Source organism: Ascaphus truei, chromosome 8, assembly GCF_040206685.1.
Source record: "Ascaphus truei isolate aAscTru1 chromosome 8, aAscTru1.hap1, whole genome shotgun sequence".
Classification (NCBI taxonomy): domain Eukaryota; kingdom Metazoa; phylum Chordata; class Amphibia; order Anura; family Ascaphidae; genus Ascaphus; species Ascaphus truei.
In genome coordinates this window covers 5,182,367-5,202,949 of record NC_134490.1, presented here as the reverse complement: position 1 = coordinate 5,202,949, position 20,583 = coordinate 5,182,367, and the positions used below count along the sequence as shown (strand labels likewise).

Below are 20,583 nucleotides of genomic sequence, written 5' to 3'. Positions count from 1 at the left end.
GGGTCAGACAAGCACAGCGTAGCGCAGGCCCCCGCCGCCCGCAACGGGCTGACCGAGCAACACACGGCAAGCCAGGGGCGGCCCACTCCAGTCCTCAAGAGCTACCAACAGGTCAGGTTTTCAGGATATACCTGCTTCAGCACCGATGGCTCAATCAGTCCTTGCTTCAGCACTGGTGGCTCAGTCGAAGACTGATTGAGCCACCTGTGCTGAAGCAGGTATATTCTGAAAACCTGACCTGTTGGTAGCCGTTGAGGACTGGAGATGGCCACTCCTGCATTATCTATTGTAATTTTATTACGGCTGCTCAAGCTGTAAAAAGCCCAGCAGAGCAATGCGTTAATGCCCCACTGTACTGCACCATGGTATAGGTTGCCGCTTTCCTAACTCAGTACCCTGGTGCCAGTCCCTCACTCACTTGGCGGTGGAGGTAATGTGTTGATGTTCGGCTTGATGTCTGGCGGGAAGGGGGGCTTGACGTCCTGGCTGGGGGACAGGTAAGGGGGGATGCTGCTTCCGGGAGTCATGGGGGGGGTGGGATTTCCTGGGACGGGGGAGTGGGGGTAATTCCCAACTGGGCCCGGTCTGGAGGGCTGCAAGAAACAAGAGCAGAATAAAAGAATCTGAGCACACGCATCCGAGAAACCCTCCCGCGCCCCCCACCCATAGCACTGTCACCCCCCCGCACCCCCCACCCATAGCACGGTCACACCCCCCACCCATAGCACAGTCACCCCCCCCCCCCCCCTTTCCATTTCCTCTCCTGATCCTAGTCTGGAATTACGAAATAAAGTCACATAGATGGAAACGCGTCACCTTTTTAAAGTACACTCTAAGGGGGCACAGGGGAATAAAGGGGTTCATCTAAAATAAATGTCCCACGCTGGTGTTGAACTCACTATGCCCCTCTGTAACCCTTTCACTGCCTTTCCAAGTGTTACAATACCGGTTCTTGTAGCGTTGAATAAGTCTATTCAAAGGGTGTCAACTCCAGTCCTCAAGGGCTGTCAACAGGTCAGGTTTTTAGGTTATCCCTGCTCGACTGAGCCACCTGTGCTAAAGTAGAGACTGATTGAGCCACCTGTGCTGAAGCAGGGTTACCCTGAAACCCTGACCTGTTGATGGCTCTTGAGGACTGGATTTGGCCGCCCCTGCTCTGCAGACATAACAAGACCAATACTTCTCCTATTTACCAAATTGGTGCTATTTCAGAACACACCTCATTCATTTCAATGAGCTGCCGTGTGCAGTCCAGCGCCAAAAGGCGTCTTGCAGAATAGCACCGCTTAGCAAACATGGGCCCATAGTGCTGCTGCTTATTGATGAGAGATTCCTAGTTGGGACTGAATTTAAAACAAACAGGGAAGAAAGAAGACTTTCTGATGTCTGTATGCAGGCTCCTCCCTGCGTCGGTGACATAAATGTGACATAAATGGGAATGCCAGGGGTGTCTGCAGCATGCCGTGCGGCACAAGCCTCTCTGGGGATGAACGCCGAGTATGTGGGACCTCAATGACATGTCCTAGAAGTCAGGACCCTCCCCCCACCGGTGGATGAGACGATTTTGGAATGGATTCACACTCACCCCGTTCATACTGCTTTGGCTATAGCTATTGTAGCCGCTCCCAGAAAAGGTGTTATTTTGTCCATTAAACTGCTCTGGCTATTAAAAAAAAACAAAACAAATAAAACAAAAAAAATATATAAATTACAAAAACGTAAAAAAAAGAAATAAAGTAAATCATAATTATTTAAAAAAAAAAAATACAGTACTTTTATGTCAAAGCAGTTTAGAGAAGTTAGGGACATGAGGAGTCAGACATCAAAAAAACAAAACAAAAAAAAATAAGATTAAGCAATTTATAAAATCCCCCCCCCCCCCATTAGCAAATAAACGTCCGTGCGCGCGTGTGGAGGAAGCCGGGCATTTCCATTGGCTGAGAGTTTATCCATGTGACCCCAGTGCAATGCTCCGTGACGCGGTAACCTGGCGGTTTTCAACCCTGTCCTTACACCAAGGGTGCTCAACACCACTCCTCAAGCCCCCCCCCCCCCCACCCACCCAACAGGTCAGGTTTATAGCATATTCCTGCTTCAACACAGGTGGCCCAATCAGTCCCTGCTTTGCATAGGTGGCTCAATCAGAGGCTCTGATTGAGCCACCTGTGCTGAAGCTGGGATATCCTGAAAACCTGACCTGTTTGGTGGGGGAGGGCTTGAGGACTGGAATTGGCTGGGGCCTCACACAACTCGTCGGACCAGGCGTTGGGAATGGCTGATGAATTAGCCAACACCAATGAATTTATCCCCAACACATGGTCTGACTTCGGGTTCCCTTTAGAAACTGTTCAAAACCGCAGCCTCATTACCCCTGAGTAACCCCTTCCCTGCCAGAGGCCAGCGATGGGGGTGCTGATCCCTCTGGCAGCAAATGGGGGTAACATCAGTTTATCGTGGCTAGTTAAGGGGTCAGCTGGGACTCTAAGCCAATGGGATTTGGGATGACTTCCACACCCCCACACCATTTGTGTCACTGGGACACAGCTTTTCTGAGAGGCGGCATCGGCAGCTGGTTATAGATGACATCACTCACTGATCCACGCGGCTGCATGAGGTCACAGTGGCTTGGACCAATGGGAGAGTGGCATGTGTGGCAGCACAAAAAAAGCAAGATGACAATGACAGAGAAGAAGCTCGGTGCGCTGGACTAATGACCAGCTACTCTAAAACCTCTCACACTGCGAGAGAGCGAGGGGGGAGGGCAGAGGGAGAAAAAGAGGGCGTGACAAAGTGGGGGACGGGGGGGACGGGGGGGACAAAGGGGACTGGGAGAAAGTATGCTCCTCAAAATATTTTCTGCAGCACGAAGTGTTAATTAAACGAACGGTCCTCGCTCAATCAGAGGTACATGTGGATTCGGTGCTGTGTAGATGTTCGTGTGCATAGGGGGTGTGCAGAGGGGGTGTGCATAGAGGATGTGCATAGGGGATGTGCATAGGGCCGCACAGCCAGAGAGATCCTATATATGATGCGCATCTTACTAAGAATAGAAGTAGTTGAAGAAATGGTTGCAAATCAAGAACATATCACTTTTAATTGATCGCTGTATATACATGTAACATAAAGTAAAAATAAATTAACCCTCGCACTGATTTCAAGTTTGAAAGTATTCGCCTGCACTCCCGGTGAGTGAATGAGCGTTGTTATTGTGACTGAGATGCATCCCCCCCACCCGGGAGGGCCGTGTGTCTCCTTACTGGAAATGGCAGATATATCCCGGTGTGTAGCAGCACTTATTCCCAGAGAGAACGACCCGCTGAGCTTCCGGTCAGAGCCAGTCAGCGCTCACCTGCACACTGTGGCGCTTAATGTTTTATAGCCCAGCACTGTGATTTAGCAGCTCGGATACCGTACCATGGGTTTCACATATCCCCCTGTGTCAGCGAGTGCGGCTCCGGTACTCCCTACACAGGCAGCATACCTGCAGGGGGTGTATCCCGCGATCCCCTGCAACCTGGCAAGCTGCAGACGGTACACACGCCGTGGGATGGATAGAGATCCAGATCGAGAACCAAGTGTCTTGAATTCTAATGATACCAGAGCGCTGCCACTCACAGTGGGTTCTTTTGACTACTCGGCCCCCTGAGGTATATAGACCGCCTCTCTGGGCCGTGCACGTCACCGCTCTCTATGCACTGGGTCTGCTTGTTTTCTGTCTCTCTGGGAATAAGTGCTGCTACACTCCGGGAAATATCTGCTATTTCCAGTAAGGAGACACACGGCCCTCCCGTGGGGGGGGGGGGGGGGAGAACCTTCTCAGTCACTATAATTAGGCTCATTGTCCCCCCTGCAGGCTCTGTGCCAGTGATGCCACGCGCAGACCCAGCCGCCTCACCTTGTAATACTGTGCCATGTTCACGCTGGGGGGAGGGTATTGCCCTGCACTCTGCTGGGGAGCAATCCTCTGTCCGGGGTAGTTGGGGGACGTCATGGGTCGGGCAGGGTTGGGGTTCTGGTACTGCCCGGGCTGGCTGGGGAACTGGCTGCTTGGTCCATATTGCTGGCTGCCGTAATTGGGCTGTTTAAAGACAGAAAACCCGGTTACAGATTGTGTCAGAGTCTGACAGTATCAGTACTCTGCTTCAGCGCAGGAGAGCACATTCACATCACACGCAGTACCGCGCCCTGCAAGCATCGCTATTTAAAGGGCCACACCACTCTTATGTTCCGGAAACTGAAAGGGAGGGTTGTTATTTTTTTTTTTTAACAACAACCGTAAAAGCCAAATATGTAAATGCTCCCGTATTTCCTGCGCGTCTCCCGGGCGCGCATCAGTCTCACTGGTTTTTATCAGCTTCATAGACTTCATTGGAGTCTCACGGATAAAGAGCAGTTAGGTTTCCATCAACATGTAGCCACGCAATCATGTAACGAACGTAGCAATGTAACTATGCAACTATGTAACAATGCAACTATGTAACTATGTAACTATGTAACTATGTGCTGAATGTAACTATGTAACAATGCAACTATGTAACAATGCAACTATGTAACAATGCAACTAAGTAACGAATGTAACTATGTAACAATGCAACTATGTAACAATGCAACTAAGTACCGAATGTAACTATGTAACTATGTGCTGAATGTAACTATGTAACAATGCAACTATGTAACAATGCAACTAAGTACCGAATGTAACTATGTAACTATGTGCTGAATGTAACTATGTAACAATGCAACTATGTAACAATGCAACTAAGTACCGAATGTAACTATGTAACTATGTGCTGAATGTAGCTATGTAACAATGCAACTATGTAACAATGCAACTAAGTACCGAATGTAACTATGTGCTGAATGTAACTATGTAACAATGCAACTATGTAACAATGCAACTAAGTACCGAATGTAACAATGTACTGAATGTAACTATGGTCATCATTGGTCCCAGACTTCCAAGCTCTTACGGATATCCAGTCCTTGGAGGTTGACATGGCAGTGATACCCAGTACCATCATACTATGACTGCTCACCTCTCCTGGATAGGGCCTCTTTATACCCTGCATAGGCAGTGACTGAGGCCGGGGGCCTGGGTACGCTTGCTGGGGCATCCTCTGACCGTGGGTGCCGAAAGGATTCATACCAGGCCGGGGCTGGTTCATCCCCATGGATGGGCCGCTCATACCGGAAGGCGCCATGTTGGGGCCCATGCCTGCTGGGTTCATACTCCCCGCCATGGAGGACTGGACGCGGGAGCCCGGCTGGCTCATGAACTGGCTGTTGTAGGCCTGGGCGGGCCCCATCTGGAATGAGGAACACACCTTCAACAAAAGAAAGAGAAGAGAATAAAATGCGACATGCGTTTCAGACCGGGGGTGAGCAGGGGGGGGGTTGGGGGGGGGGGGGTCATGTGGGGAAGGAGAGAGATTAGGGGGGAGAGGTACAAAGATGTCGCATTTTTGCAGCCCACACACTGCGGGTTTACAAGTGCAGTAAAGAAAGAACTCAGCCATGCAACGCATTCCCAGCCAGAGAGTCACCAGCGGTTTCGTAGTTAAGACATGCTTAATGTAAGCCTGGAAGAATGCAGCAGAGATCAGGGCCTGAGTCATATGGCAGTTCCAAGACAATTGCAATGGCGGCCATCTTTACAGTCACAGCAAAAAAATATATATACATTTTTGCCGATGTTTCTTTAGAAGAGAAAACTGCCAGAAGGATTTTACAGTGATAAGACCCTACAGGATCAGGAATTTCAATGGAAAAGGGAAGGCAATTTTTGAAAAAGAAAACGCGCCAACAAAATAAGTAGTATTTGCGCCGCGGCAGTCGGACTGCACCTTTAGGTAACAAACGGATGCGCCGTGACGCCAAGCTTTCACCGGGACTTACCTGGCCGTACTGATTCATGTCCTTGTTCTGGGTTTCCTGCATCGCTGCCACCGTGGCGGTCGCTGTAGCAGTGGCGGTGGCAGCGGCGGCAGCGACTGCGGCTGCAGCCGCTGCTGCCGCGGGCTGCGTGAAGTCCCCAGGCTGGCGGCTGTGGGGAGGGATGCCCATCCCCGAGGGGTTGTTAGGGCCGCCGGGGTAGCTGAGGAGAAAGACGGTTTCTGTGACTATTTATTTATAGAATGTTTAACCAGGAAGTAATACAGTGAGAGTTACCGCTCGTTTTCACGTATGTTCTGGATATAGATATATATATAATGAAAATAGATACAGTGCGCTCCAGTGGAGCGGAGACCAGCTGTACAAAGTTAAACACACAGATACCCAGCAAGCTCTCAGAACTCCCCCCCCCCCCCCCAAATTACCACTATATATATATATATATATATATATATATATATATATATATATATATATATATATATATATATATATATATATATATATATATATATATATAATATGTGTCAAAAGGAGTGCTACTGGGCGTGGCTAATTATATAAAACAAGAAACAAAGAAGTCCAGAGCAAAAAACACAGTGAAATACCTATATATCTCTTGAAAAAGGGTCATTTAGTTACTGTTCTGCTATGCAACTAACACACACACACACACACACACACACACACACACACACACACACACACACACACACACACACTTCCCTCAATGTAACATGTCACACACACTTCCCTCTGTGTCACACACACACACACACACACACACACACTTCACTCTGTGTAATAAGTCACATACTCCCCCACTTCCCTCTGTGTAATGTGTCGCACACAACCACTTCCCTAGTGTAATGAGTCACACAAACACACCCACCCACTTCCCTCGGTGTAACGTGTCACACACACACGTCCATCGGTGTAACGTGTCACACACACACACTTCCCTTGGTGTAACGTGTCACACACACACACACACACACATCCACTTCCCAACGTGTCACACACACACACACACACACACACACACACACACACACTTCCCTCGGTGTAACGTGTCACACACATACCCCCCCACTTCCATCAGTGTAACGTGTCACACACACACACAACCACTTCCCAACGTGTCACACACACACACTTCCCTCGGTGTAACGTGTCACACACATACCCCCCCACTTCCATCAGTGTAACGTGTCACACACACACACAAGCACTTCCCAACGTGTCACACACACACACACATCCACTTCCCAACGTGTCACACACACACACACTTCCCTCGGTGTAACGTGTCACACACATACCCCCGCACCTCCATCAGTGTAACGTGTCACACACACACACCCTCACTTCCCAACGTGTCACACACCCACATCCCTGTCATTAGCTCCATGTGAGCCCACATTGCCCGGCTCCTTGCCACTAAAAGCCACGTCCTGTGATCTTACCTTCCGCCGTAGCCGCCCCCTCCCGGGTAGCTGGGTCGCCCGTACATGCCTTGCTGCATATACGCCTGGCTCGATGCCCCTTTCGTGGAATACTGCTGCTGCTGCCCGGCAAACTGGGGCGAGTTCATGGCAGCGCTGCTGCTATTCATGCCGGACGCCATGGGGTTCCCTGCCTGGTTCATTGGGTTATTTGCATTCACCATGGGGTTCCCCAAGACCTGGGATAAGCATCGAGACACGGACCTTTAGTATAAAGGCATAGCCCACAGCATGAGCCACGCAGAGATTGTTCCACGTGCCAAGAAACTGGCAATCAGACTCAAAAACTTCTCCAAAAGGAGTGGGATTATTTAACTCTTCCCTGACAGACGAGGAGCGCATTGCAAGGCCGCCTCTGGCCACAAAGGGCGAGGAAGTATTACTGTGTTTATTTGTATTTATCTCAGGGCTGTCACTCCCCACTCATCTCTGCGATACAGCAACAAAGGACAGCAATTATTTTGCTCGCCGAAAAGGTGTGTGTGTGTGTGTGTATATGTATGTATATATATATATATATCTCCAATAAAGACTATCACTTGTGAGCACATTCACATGTCTTAGACAGGTCTGCAACCCTGCTAGTCAATCATTATCACCTCGCATACAGTGCTCCCACTGCAGCAAGGGATTCTGGGAAATGACATGCAAATGAGCACACAATGTGTCACCTTTTGCCTGGAATATCCATTCACATGGAGCCCATTTAAGCTGATGCATCGCTGTTCACACAGCTTTCAAACACAGCATGGGACTAGCAAAGCAAGTCAAACCACTCACAGACATGTTTCAACCTTGATGGGCATCAGTGTGAGGTTGGTTTATACTTGCTTTGCAATATTTCTAAGCTGGGTAGGTTTACCATATACATTTTAAGCTATGGTTGGTGAAAAAGGCAATGGAGGATGTTTTCTGTTACCTTTTTCACCCACCATAACTTAAAATGTATGAGATTTTTACATGTATATACATACATATATATATACATACATATTATATACACAAACATGTAATATATATTTTTCACATGATTTTAGATGACATAAAAAAAATAAGGTGGAAAGTAAATGGGTGTTGCGGCTTTCACATAAAGGAGGAGTGTTTTATATAGCATTCAAGCAGGGGGTCTCTGGAGCTGAACCACATTAATTTCAGCTCCGGGGACCCCTGTGTCCGGATATACTTACCTCCGTAGCAGGTGCCAGTAGCCGCTCTGGCTGAGCTAGCTGGCTTTAAAGTTTAAAGCTCCCGTGCCACATGGGCCAATAGGAAGCCGCACCGATGACGTCATGAGTTCCTATTGGCCCGCAGGGTGCGGGAGCGTTGAACAGCCGCCTTTACGTGATTCCTGGCAGCCGGCTTCTGGCACCTACCTCAGAGGCAAACATCTCCGGAAGGAGGGGGTCCCCGGAGGTTCAGCTCCGGAGACCCCCTGCTGCTTCAATCCTATATAAAACAAATTCGCCAAAAAACATTTGCCGGCTTGCATTCTCGCTTTAATCGCGAGCGCAATAAATGTAAAGCAGAACAAAGCAGAGATGCACCCGAGTCATGCAGCAAGATCGGAACAACAACCGGTTACAAAGATGCTACGCCATATCGGCAAATAACGGCGAACTTGCCTGGCTCTGAGACGTGTTGGTGACTCCCCAGACAGTAGTGACCACCGACAGGGAACCGGGAGGCTGGCTGCTATTCTGCTGCCAGGGGACGGAGTCATAGGGAAAAGACCCATCACTGCAGGGAACAGGAGAACGCTCAGTAAGGACCGGAAGAGCCTCGGGGGCATCGCACCGTATGCAAGGATCGTGTGTGCTGGGAGTATACATCATTTTATGGGTCACACAGGGGTTCACCCAGGAAACGATCCCGTGCAGCAGCAGCGAAGATCCCCGGAAATCCAAGGTTCAAAAGGTGTAACATTGTGGCACTCTAGTGATCCCTGCAAATAAATCTCTTTTATTGTGACGGGCCCCTGGAGTGCCACATATTTCATGTTTAAAATCGTGTATCATTTTATGGACATGGCGCCGACCATGTACGCAGTGCTACACAGCATTACAATGGGAGGTAAATAATGTACATGGCAAGCAATGGGGAGAAAGGCTACATAGGGCTAATGCAGGGGCGGCCAACTCCAGTCCTCAAGGGCCACCAACAGGTCAGGTTTTCAGGATATCCCTGCTTCAGCACAGGTGGCTCAATCAGTCCCTGCTTCAGCACAGATGGCTCAGTCAGTCCCTGCTTCAGCACATGTGGCTCAGTCTGAGCCACCTGTGCAGAAGCAAGGATATCCTGAAAACCTGACCTGTTGGTGGCCCTTGAGGACTTCTTCGACCTTTGCTCCTTCTCTTGGGTGCGAAGACTCACGTTAAACTTTATATCTACAGAACCATTGTGAGTAAACACTTTGTTCTTCTATGGAAAGTAACTGCAGATGGAGCCAGGCGTACGGTTTCCTTGGCCGCGTTTCACCCGCTGAAAAACCGGTGGCTGCCGAGATGGCGATGCCTCCCGGTTACAGGACCGCGCACACTTGCGGCCAAGCAAACATTAAGTCCGGGAACATCTGTATGGTGCAATTATTATCCAGAAGAGGATAGCAAGTGTTCGATAAAAACGGAGTTGTGAGAACCCAGGGAAAATAAATAAGGATAATATATATTTATTTTTTATTTAAAGCTGCAGTTCAGTCAATATCCTGCATGTGTGTTTTTTTTTAATAAATCAGTTCTGTAGTAAGAAAAAATACTTTTAGCATTTTCTGTTTTAAAAAAACAACTTTGAAAGACCAATTTTCTTGTATTCTATTTTAACAGCCATTTGCTAAGGCACTGCCCCTTCATGTCCTGTCACAAGCCCTGGCACACCCCTTTGTCAGCCCTGCCCTCCCTCTAGTACATGTCAGTGCAGGAGTGCTCATGAATATTCATGAGCTTCCACTGAGTGACAGAAGCAGAAGAAAAACATATCCCTTCTTTAAAGATCTTGCCAAATTTTGCCCATCAATACATGGAGAACGAATTGACCGGCAGCTATACAGTTCTTTAGGTAATTAGAGATTGCACACATAAAACTATTGAAGTAAAAAAATTAATTAAAAAAAAAAAAAAAAAAAAGACTGAACTGCAGCTTTAAGGGCGATTGTATCTTTCTTAGAAAGCCAAATACATTATGTTAAATGCTTTACTTTTCAAGAGACAATCCTGTGTGACACTGTGTGTCACTGTGTGACAGTGATAGATTTCATGATGATTGATGCCTTTCCAAATAAATCAGTCAAGTTTATCTATTTTAACTACTTTGTTGCCAGAGGGAGATGCGATGTGTGGCAGTGAAAGCGTTTAATGAAACCAGGATCTTTCTTTCCTCCACGATACTGAAACAACGGAGACTCGTCCCACTCCAGTGACCTTTTGCTGTCAGATGCGTCAGGAGGAAAATCTCTGGTATTTAGCCTGTCAAAGTCCTTTCAAATGATGTGCGCTGACAAAGTGACAAAATACTCAGCCAGGGAAATAGAAGAGGGGGGAGTATGAGAAGTCTGCATGCCATGATCTGCCTGTTCAGCATCATGTCACATTGTTCTGCTTGGTGTGTAACTGCGATGAAGAGGGGCACCTATCTTACAAGGTGCAGACCTACCCATGGGACAGGGTGGGTTTCATGGAGCTCAGAGAGTTCATGGGGGGCTGCATGGGGAGTTTCCCCGGGGGGTCGTTCTGCCGGCTTTTCTGATGACGCAGAAGGAGCAGCCTTCCTAGCTCTTCACACCACGAGGAGAGGAGGGCTGGAAAAAACATGAGAGAGAGAGAGAGAGAGATTAGACGACACGGAGTCTGACATCTACACGCCAACTATACTTCCATGGTGCCAACACAGAACTCTGTGCCATACCATTAAACAAGAACAGGAAAAAAGGACGCGCTCCAATCTCAAAAAAGGGACTTTCAATAGCTCAATGTTTTGGTGCAACCGAGAGCCTTTCTCAGGAGCAATGTTTAATTGAACCGTATGATCACTGGTTACTCTTTTTTTTGTCAGTTCATTGTCTCTACTCTATCTATATATATATACACACACACACACACACACACACACACACACACACACACACACACACACACACACACACAAACACACACAAACACACACAAACACACACACACGTGGACCCTTAGAGGTCCCCGAAAGATATAACCTGTCTCTTCCAAAAATAATTTTTTTGGAGGAAAACCCAGGGAATGGAACACGCAAGAGACCATTGAAACGTCAGTACATCTATATTTGGATTTAACCTCAGCAGTTCTCTGTGGCAGTGAAGGGGTTAATTGGGGGTGCTCCCTACAGTATTACTCATATATAATAGCGGCTGTTTTAAACCCCGGCAATAACCCTAAAATGGATTTACCTGGGGTGCAGCAGCATAAAAAGAGGAAGGTAAGTATCACTGTAGAAAGATATAATATTGCGATAACCAGAGTAGAGTAGGAAGTGTAAGATGAACTAATAAAAGGGGTACTCCCTTTCCTCCCCAATATCACAGGGGTACGCCCTTTCCTGCGCAATATCACTAAGATACGCCCTTTCCTCCGCAATATAACAAAGATACGCCCTTTCCTCTGTTGCTCAACTGCTAATGACTCAGGCCCTCATTCTCTCCCGTCTCGATTACTGTAACCTCCTGCTGTCCGGCCTTCCTGCCTCTCACCTGTCTCCCCTACAATCTATCCTAAACGCTGCTGCCAGAATCACTCTACTCTTTCCTAAATCTGTCTCGGCGTCTCCCCTCCTGAAATCCCTCTCCTGGCTTCCGATCAAATCCCACATCTCGCACTCAATTCTCATCCTCACTTTTAAAGCTTTACACTCTTCTGTCCCTCCTTACATCTCAGCCCTAATTTCTCGCTATGCACCATCCCGACTCTTGCGTTCTGCTCAAGGATGTCTTCTCTCTACCCCCTTTGTATCTAAAGCCCTCTCCCGCCTTAAACCTTTCTCACCGACTGCCCTGCACCTCTGGAATGCCCTTCCCCTCAATACCCGACTAGCACCCTCTCTATCCACCTTTAAGACACACCTCAAAACACTCCTGCTTAAGGAAGCATATGAGCAGGGGGAGGAGGTGGGAGAGTGGGGGAAGGGGGGGAGTAGGTGGGAGAGGGGGGGGAAGGGGAGGAGGAGGGGAGAGGGGGGGGAGTGGGAGAGGGGGGGAAGTGGGAGAGGAGGTGGGAGGGGGGGGGCAGAGGAGGTGGTAGAGGGGGGGGAGAGGAGGAGGGAGAGATGGGAGATAGGGAGGGAGAAAGAGGTAAGAAGGAGGAGCTGTTTCTCAGCACGTACATGCGGGTCTGACACATACAGACAAAAAGCAGATGCTAGCGGGACAGGCGCAGACACTGGGGAGTGCACGCACACGCCTGCTCGCTATCACACGCTTGGTGTCACACGCACTGCCTCTCCGCAGCACGGCACGCAGGTGACAATGACGTATTGTTACAGAACACAAGCAGCCCTCATTAATAGCTTATAACAGACCTCCAGGGACATTTATAGGGTTTCTGGACCAAGAGAAATCAAACTATTTAAATGGAAAATGACTGATTTGTTTCACTGATTTGGTCACCAAGACTCCAGTGATAGACCACGTGAGATGGCGCCCCAATCCGTGGCACACCGAAAATCAGCGACTATGTACCAACATACAGCAACACCGAGTATAACGAAACAGTGGAAACCCTCCAGTAACTGCGACTGCTATGTCCCTCCTACCGCATTAGCAGCCCACCAGCAAATAACCACGGGAGAGTTTCCTACGGTGTGCGGAGCTGGCAGTGTATCAAGGTGCCAATTCCTACTCCGGCAAAGAGGAGGCTCCAGTACAGGGTTATAGGGATTAGGGTACAGATCCTGGTTTGGAGAGAGGGGTTTTGCTGTGCGCCCTATGACTGAAACATTCTGCGCTTCTATCATTGCAGATGGCATCTGTAGGGCACGCAACCTAGCATAGGGCACCCAACCTAGCATAGGGCACCCAACCAAGCATAGGGCACCCAACCAAGCATAGGGCACCCAACCAAGCATAGGGCACCCAACCAAGCATAGGGCACCCAACCAAGCATAGGGCACCCAACCAAGCATAGGGCACCCAACCAAGCATAGGGCACCCAACCTAGCATAGGGCACCCAACCAAGCATAGGGCACCCAACCAAGCATAGGGCACCCAACCAAGCATAGGGCACCCAACCAAGCATAGGGCATATTTAGCCTTTTGGGCGAGAGCTTGCTGCATTATGATGGGGATCTGGTGCCCTGTGCACAGAAACATGCCCACTAGGTGGCAGAGTGGCAGAGGAGGAAGCGGCTCTCTTGATGACATCACTTTATGTTTAAGAGATGAGCCGTGACAAGGGCTGGGACTGGAGACTGGAGACAGTCTGGTTACAAGAGCAGACGCTTCTTCCCGCACATTACAACACTAGCATTTAACCCTCGCAGCGCTGCTCACAGCTGGATCCATAATTAGTCGGGACGCCCTGCAGCCCTGGCAAGCGTCCCAGTCACTGCAGAATTGGATCTACAGGAGGTGCAAAAAAACAGTCAATATGTGATCACAGGGGGGGGGGGGGGCAACTCCGGTCCTCAAGGGCCACCAACAGGTCAGGTTTTCCCTGCTTCAGCACAGGTTGCTCAATCAGTCCCTGCTTCAACACAGGTGGCTCAATCTGTGCTGAAGCAGGGAAATCCTGAAAACCTGACCTGTTGGGGGCCCTTTAGGACTTGGGTTCGCTACCGCCTGTATTACCAGCAGGTGATATGTTCTTTATTCCTACATTAGCTGGCACTGCTTTATCTAAGCAAGAAGTCCCTGCGAAGGCTGCTCTGACAGATACACGGTTAGTGCAAACAGAAGACGTATCACTTGCGATCAAAGTACTCGCTCGTTTGTGCACAACTGTAACGGAGAACGCAGCCGGGAGCAGCACAGCCGCAGGGGAAACCACCGAGATCCTATTCGGATCAGATACGCCGGCGGTGGAAGCCTGATCGCACAAGGCAGGCTACTTTCCCAGTTACAAACCCACAGTACCACTGCTTTTGTGGAGCTACGCACCTTCCTGTGTGCCATCGTGCTAACACACACACACACACACACACACACACACACACACACAACTATTGCTTCTGATACTAGCTGCAAGCATGAATACACTGTTACAATAAGTGTGTGTGTGTGTGTGTGTGTGTGTGTGTGTGTGTACGTGAGAGAGTGTGAGTATGAGAATGTGAGAGAAAGAGAGAGTGTAAGTGTGAGAGAGTGTTAGAGTGTATGAATGTAAGAGAGAGCAAGAAAGTGAGAGTGAGAGTGCGAGAGAGTGTGTGAGATAGAGTGAGTGTGTGTGTGTGAGAGAGAGTGCGAGAGAGAGTGTGAGTGAGAGAGAAGCAACATTATTGCTGCACAAAATGTCTTCGAGTCGCCGTCAGGTTGCGCTTTTGACCATCTACATAGAAAAGCGCGGTTTCTATTACACAGGGGGGAGCGAATGTAGCGGACTTCGGACATCAGAAAAACAGTCTCTCAGATAGGATACTTCCCTAAAAATTATTACGTGTGAACAGCTCACTTAGCGGGTAATTCTGTGCTGGCATCGCTGCTGCTCAAACTGTGCGTGTGCACCGGCGTATGCGTGGGGACCGGCGTATGCGTGGGGACCAGCGTGTGCGTGGGAACCGGTGTGTGCATAACGAGTGCGGCATTACCAAACAAGTGATCGTGTAAAGAGTGTCCCAAACCTCACCGGTCTCCAAGTGGGAGGATGTGCACGCTCTGTACACTAAAGTTTCATCTCTGAAGAACTCCAATCCATCCACTAAAAGGTCATCACAACTTGAAACAAATACACACAGCATTTGTGCCGTTTGGGTTAAAATCAGCTTTATAGGCGCAATTCCACAGACCCCAAAATGACATGGTCTTGCTAACTGCTGTTGCTCAATATCAGCATGTCAGGAATGGGTTAAAATTGCTTAGCAGGAGGGTGGTGGTGGAGAGAAGAGAGGGAGGGGGAGAAGAGAGAGAGGGAGGGGGGGGAGAAGAGAGAGAGGGAGGGGGGGGAGAAGAGAGAGAGGGAGGGGGGGGAGAAGAGAGAGAGGGAGGGGGGGGAGAAGAGAGAGAGGGAGGGGGGGGAGAAGAGAGAGAGGGAGGGGGGGGAGAAGAGAGAGAGGGAGGGGGGGGAGAAGAGAGAGAGGGAGGGGGGGGAGAAGAGAGAGAGGGAGGGGGGGGAGAAGAGAGAGAGGGAGGGGGGGGAGAAGAGAGAGAGGGAGGGGGGGGAGAAGAGAGAGAGGGAGGGGGGGGAGAAGAGAGAGAGGGAGGGGGGGGAGAAGAGAGAGAGGGAGGGGGGGGAGAAGAGAGAGAGGGAGGGGGGGGAGAAGAGAGAGAGGGAGGGGGGGGAGAAGAGAGAGAGGGAGGGGGGGGAGAAGAGAGAGAGGGAGGGGGGGGAGAAGAGAGAGAGGGAGGGGGGGGAGAAGAGAGAGAGGGAGGGGGGGAGATGTCACGCTTCCCCTCCCCCTTCACTACTTCCAGAAGCTGCATGAAACTGGATGAATATCTGCGAGGTACAGAGCCGTCTCTCCTCTGCGCACCATATGTCTGCTTGCCTTGCATGGCCGCTGCATGAAACCAAACCTCCTCTCGCCATGGCGGCTATAAATAGAGGCAGCATGGGGCAGAGAGGCGCCTACAAGGCGGCTGCGTTGCCCCAGCCCACCCCGGGCACAGGAGAGGCGAGGCTCTTATCCTGTTAGTAACAAGAAAGGATTCGGGGGGCGGGAGGGGATGCAACGCATTGCAGAGCAATAACCTTCCCCGTTTAATAAAAGTAACCTGCTCCCGCGAGGTTTGCTGCCGGGAACGCCGGGAGAATTCACTGGCGCTCCAACAGCGGAGTGATGGGAAGAGAGGCATGAATCCATACACCCCATCGTCATAAGCAACGTCTCCGCTACTGAACCGTGGCGCAGCCACACCGGCGCAGTGTCCCCCGCGCGGCCCACACCGGCGCAGGGTCCCCGCGCGGGCCACACCGGCGCAGGGTCCCCGCGCGGCCCACACCGGCGCAGCGTCCCCGCGCGGCCCACACCGGCGCAGCGTCCCCGCGCGGCCCACACCGGCGCAGCGTCCCCGCGCGGCCCACACCGGCGCAGCGTCCCCGCGCGGCCCACACCGGCGCAGCGTCCCCGCGCGGCCCACACCGGCGCAGCGTCCCCGCGCGGCCCACACCGGCGCAGCGTCCCCGCGCGGCCCACACCGGCGCAGCGTCCCCGCGCGGCCCACACCGGCGCAGCGTCCCCGCGCGGCCCACACCGGCGCAGCGTCCCCGCGCGGCCCACACCGGCGCAGCGTCCCCGCGCGGCCCACACCGGCGCAGCGTCCCCGCGCGGCCCACACCGGCGCAGCGTCCCCGCGCGGCCCACACCGGCGCAGCGTCCCCGCGCGGCCCACACCGGCGCAGCGTCCCCGCGCGGCCCACACCGGCGCAGCGTCCCCGCGCGGCCCACACCGGCGCAGCGTCCCCGCGCGGCCCACACCGGCGCAGCGTCCCCGCGCGGCCCACACCGGCGCAGCGTCCCCGCGCGGCCCACACCGGCGCAGCGTCCCCGCGCGGCCCACACCGGCGCAGCGTCCCCGCGCGGCCCACACCGGCGCAGCGTCCCCGCGCGGCCCACACCGGCGCAGCGTCCCCGCGCGGCCCACACCGGCGCAGCGTCCCCGCGCGGCCCACACCGGCGCAGCGTCCCCGCGCGGCCCACACCGGCGCAGCGTCCCCGCGCGGCCCACACCGGCGCAGCGTCCCCGCGCGGCCCACACCGGCGCAGCGTCCCCGCGCGGCCCACACCGGCGCAGCGTCCCCGCGCGGCCCACACCGGCGCAGCGTCCCCGCGCGGCCCACACCGGCGCAGCGTCCCCGCGCGGCCCACACCGGCGCAGCGTCCCCGCGCGGCCCACACCGGCGCAGCGTCCCCGCGCGGCCCACACCGGCGCAGCGTCCCCGCGCGGCCCACACCGGCGCAGCGTCCCCGCGCGGCCCACACCGGCGCAGCGTCCCCGCGCGGCCCACACCGGCGCAGCGTCCCCGCGCGGCCTACACCGGCGCAGCGTCCCCGCGCGGCCACACCGGCGCAGACCAAGCACAAGTGCCTCAAGGTTTGTATCATATCAGGACAAGACTACAGGTTCTCAACACGTGCACCGCAGGAGGGGGGTGCACCGCAGGAGGGGGGTGCACCGCAGGAGGGGGGTGCACCGCAGGAGGGGGGTGCACCGCAGGAGGGGGGTGCACCGCAGGAGGGGGGTGCACCGCAGGAGGGGGGTGGGAGACTTAACCGCGTGTGAAAGGCCCTCGCCGAAAGAGTAGTGGCTGCATGGAACCTCTTCCTGCTGCAGTGATAACGGGGGTTTATTATAGAAAGTGAAACGGCTATGAATAGATCTTAACCCAGGGGAGGGCAACTCCAGCCCTCAAGGGCCATCAACAGGTCAGGTTTTCAGGCTAGGTCAGGTAATCAGGTCAGGTCATCAGACACTGATTGAGTCACTTGTGCTGAAGCAGGGATAGCCTGAAAACCTGACCTGTTGATGGCCCTTGAGAACTGGAGTTGCCCACCCCTGGGTTAACCCTTTGACTGCACAGGGGCCAGCTGTGCAAAGGAATTCCCAGGATTAAACACAGGGAAGGCGACGGTTCAGAAGGGGGGAGCAGGTGAGACAAGTCACCCTTATTTGCTGCCTATGGCTGCGTAGCCACGTTAAGGACAACCTAGACAAGTCCTGTTTTCCTGCAGGTCTGATCCCTTTCTCTGGTAACAGCTGGACAAAGCCGACAGCTGGACCAATTAGGCCATGAAAGAAACGGAGAGACGAGATTGTCCCGGGTGACGCGGCGCAAAGTGCCGCAGACGGCGCCTCTGGGCAGGCAGGAGATGGAATTGATTGTTATATGGGTAATACAGCAGGAGACAGAAATAGCATCCACCTACAGGGGAGGGGAGGGGTGCAGCGGTCACGTGTGAGGGGGTGACTGGGGGGGGCGGGAGGGTGGCGAGCTGCAGGCAAGAGATGGGCCTTTATTACCGTGGTACACTAATTAACCCAGCATCGCTGTATAATAAACATGCAAGAGAAATACATACGTAGCCAGTGTTAGCCGTGGCGTGCAGCAGCGGGACGTACACAACGCACCGGTGGGAGAAGCGGCCATTGTTTTTAAATAAACCCCGAAGGCGGGACTATTAGGCTGCGTCCCCGCTGGCGCTGAGCGCGCTCATGTGTGAGATCGGTGACGTCACCAACTCTCCAAGTGTGAGCGCCGGGTGTCCAGCATATTTTGCAAGCGTGTAGGGGGGGGTGGGGGGCATTGCGGGCAAGTTGAGTGCGCTTCAAAGTCATATTTTTTTGTCTGCTCAAGCGCCAAGCATGAGCGGTGGACTTCCACATAAAGACTGCAATAAGTAAAAGCGGCAAGCGCCGAGCGCACAGCACGCTCAGTGCCAGCGGGGACGCAGCCTTACACTCGCAGGAGCGTGCCACAGGATGCAACAATGTTGCCTACATCTTTGCAGCATTGCACTCGACGTGTGGTGAGCGTATCTACACGCTCAGCGTGTGCGATGGGCGTATCTACACGCTCAGCGTGCGTGGTGAGCATATCTGCACACTCAGCGTGTGTGGTGGGCATATCAGCACGCTCAGCGTGTGTGGTGAGTATCTGTGAGCTGTATGTGGTGTGTGGCGAGTGGTGAGTATCTGCGCGCACAGTGTGTGGTGAGTTTCTGTGAGCTGTGTGTGGTGAGTTTCTGTGAGCTGTGTGTGGTGAGTATCTGTGAGCTGTATGTGGTGTGTGGTGAGCATATCTGCGCGCACAGTGTGTGTGGTGAGTATCTGTGAGCTGTGTGTGGTGTGTGGTGAGTATCTGCGCCCTCAGCATATCTGCACGCACAGTGTGTGTGGTGACTATCTGCGCGCACAATGTGTGGTGAGTTTCTGTGAGCGGTGAGTTTCTGTGAGCTGTGTGCGGTGAGTTTCTGTGAGCTGTGTGCGGTGAGTTTTTGTGAGCTGTGTGTGGTGAGTTTCTGTGAGCTGTGTGCGGTGAGTTTTTGTGAGCTGTGTGTGGTGAGTTTCTGTGAGCTGTGTGCGGTGAGTTTCTGTGAGCTGTGTGCGGTGAGTTTCTGTGAGCTGTGTGCGGTGAGTTTCTGTGAGTTGTGTGCGGTGAGTTTCTGTGAGCTGTGTGCGGTGAGTTTCTGTGAGCTGTGTGCGGTGAGTTTCTGTGAGCTGTGTGCGGTGAGTTTCTGTGAGCTGTGTGCGGTGAGTTTCTGTGAGCTGTGTGCGGTGAGTTTCTGTGAGCTGTGTGCGGTGAGTTTCTGTGAGCTGTGTGCGGTGAGTTTCTGTGAGCTGTGTGCGGTGAGTTTCTGTGAGCTGTGTGCGGTGAGTTTCTGTGAGCTGTGTGCGGTGAGTTTCTGTGAGCTGTGTTTGGTGAGTTTCTGTGAGCTGTGTGCGGTGAGTTTCTGTGAGCTGTGTGCGGTGAGTTTCTGTGAGCTGTGTGCGGTGAGTTTCTGTGAGCTGTGTGTGGTGAGTTTCTGTGAGCTGAGTGCGGTGAGTTTCTGTGAGCTGTGTGTGGTGAGTTTCTGTGAGCTGTGTGCGGTGAGTTTCTGTGAGCTGTGTGCGGTGAGTTTCTGTGAGCTGAGTGCGGTGAGTTTCTGTGAGCTGTGTGTGGTGAGTTTCTGTGAGCTGTGTGCGGTGAGTTTCTGTGAGCTGTGTGCGGTGAGTTTCTGTGAGCTGTGTGCGGTGAGTTTCTGTGAGCTGTGTGCGGTGAGTTTCTGTGAGCTGTGTGCGGTGAGTTTCTGTGAGCTGTGTGCGGTGAGTTTCTGTGAGCTGTGTGCGGTGAGTTTCTGTGAGCTGTGTGCGGTGAGTTTCTGTGAGCTGTGTGCGGTGAGTTTCTGTGAGCTGAGTGCGGTGAGTTTCTGTGAGCTGTGTGCGGTGAGTTTTGTGCGGTGAGTTTCTGTGAGCTGTGTGTGGTGAGTTTCTGTGAGCTGTGTGTGGTGAGTTTCTGTGAGCTGTGTGCGGTGGGTGCCGTGAGACAGAAGTTTGGCACACTTGGCATGGAACAAGAGAAGATATGATTGTTAGAATGG

General features: G+C 52.4%; 1 protein-coding gene across 11 annotated transcripts in view; it reads right to left on the bottom strand.

The window, feature by feature from the left end:
- ZMIZ1 (zinc finger MIZ-type containing 1) overlaps positions 1 to 20,583 on the bottom strand; it is a 277,132-nt gene that overhangs the window by 16,887 nt on the left and 239,662 nt on the right. For 8 of the 11 annotated variants that reach the window (XM_075610367.1, XM_075610366.1, XM_075610369.1 and 5 more), the window contains 8 exons: positions 11,043 to 11,187; positions 9,020 to 9,134; positions 7,359 to 7,576; positions 5,896 to 6,094; positions 5,037 to 5,324; positions 3,896 to 4,078; positions 1,586 to 1,663; positions 419 to 593 (listed from right to left, as the gene is read on the bottom strand). In XM_075610367.1, coding sequence (XP_075466482.1) covers positions 419 to 593; positions 1,586 to 1,663; positions 3,896 to 4,078; positions 5,037 to 5,324; positions 5,896 to 6,094; positions 7,359 to 7,576; positions 9,020 to 9,134; positions 11,043 to 11,187 — 1,401 coding nt within the window. The remainder of the gene's footprint in view (positions 1 to 418; positions 594 to 1,585; positions 1,664 to 3,895; positions 4,079 to 5,036; positions 5,325 to 5,895; positions 6,095 to 7,358; positions 7,577 to 9,019; positions 9,135 to 11,042; positions 11,188 to 20,583) is intronic. The other 3 variants (XM_075610368.1, XM_075610371.1, XM_075610372.1) reach the window with 2 other exon arrangements.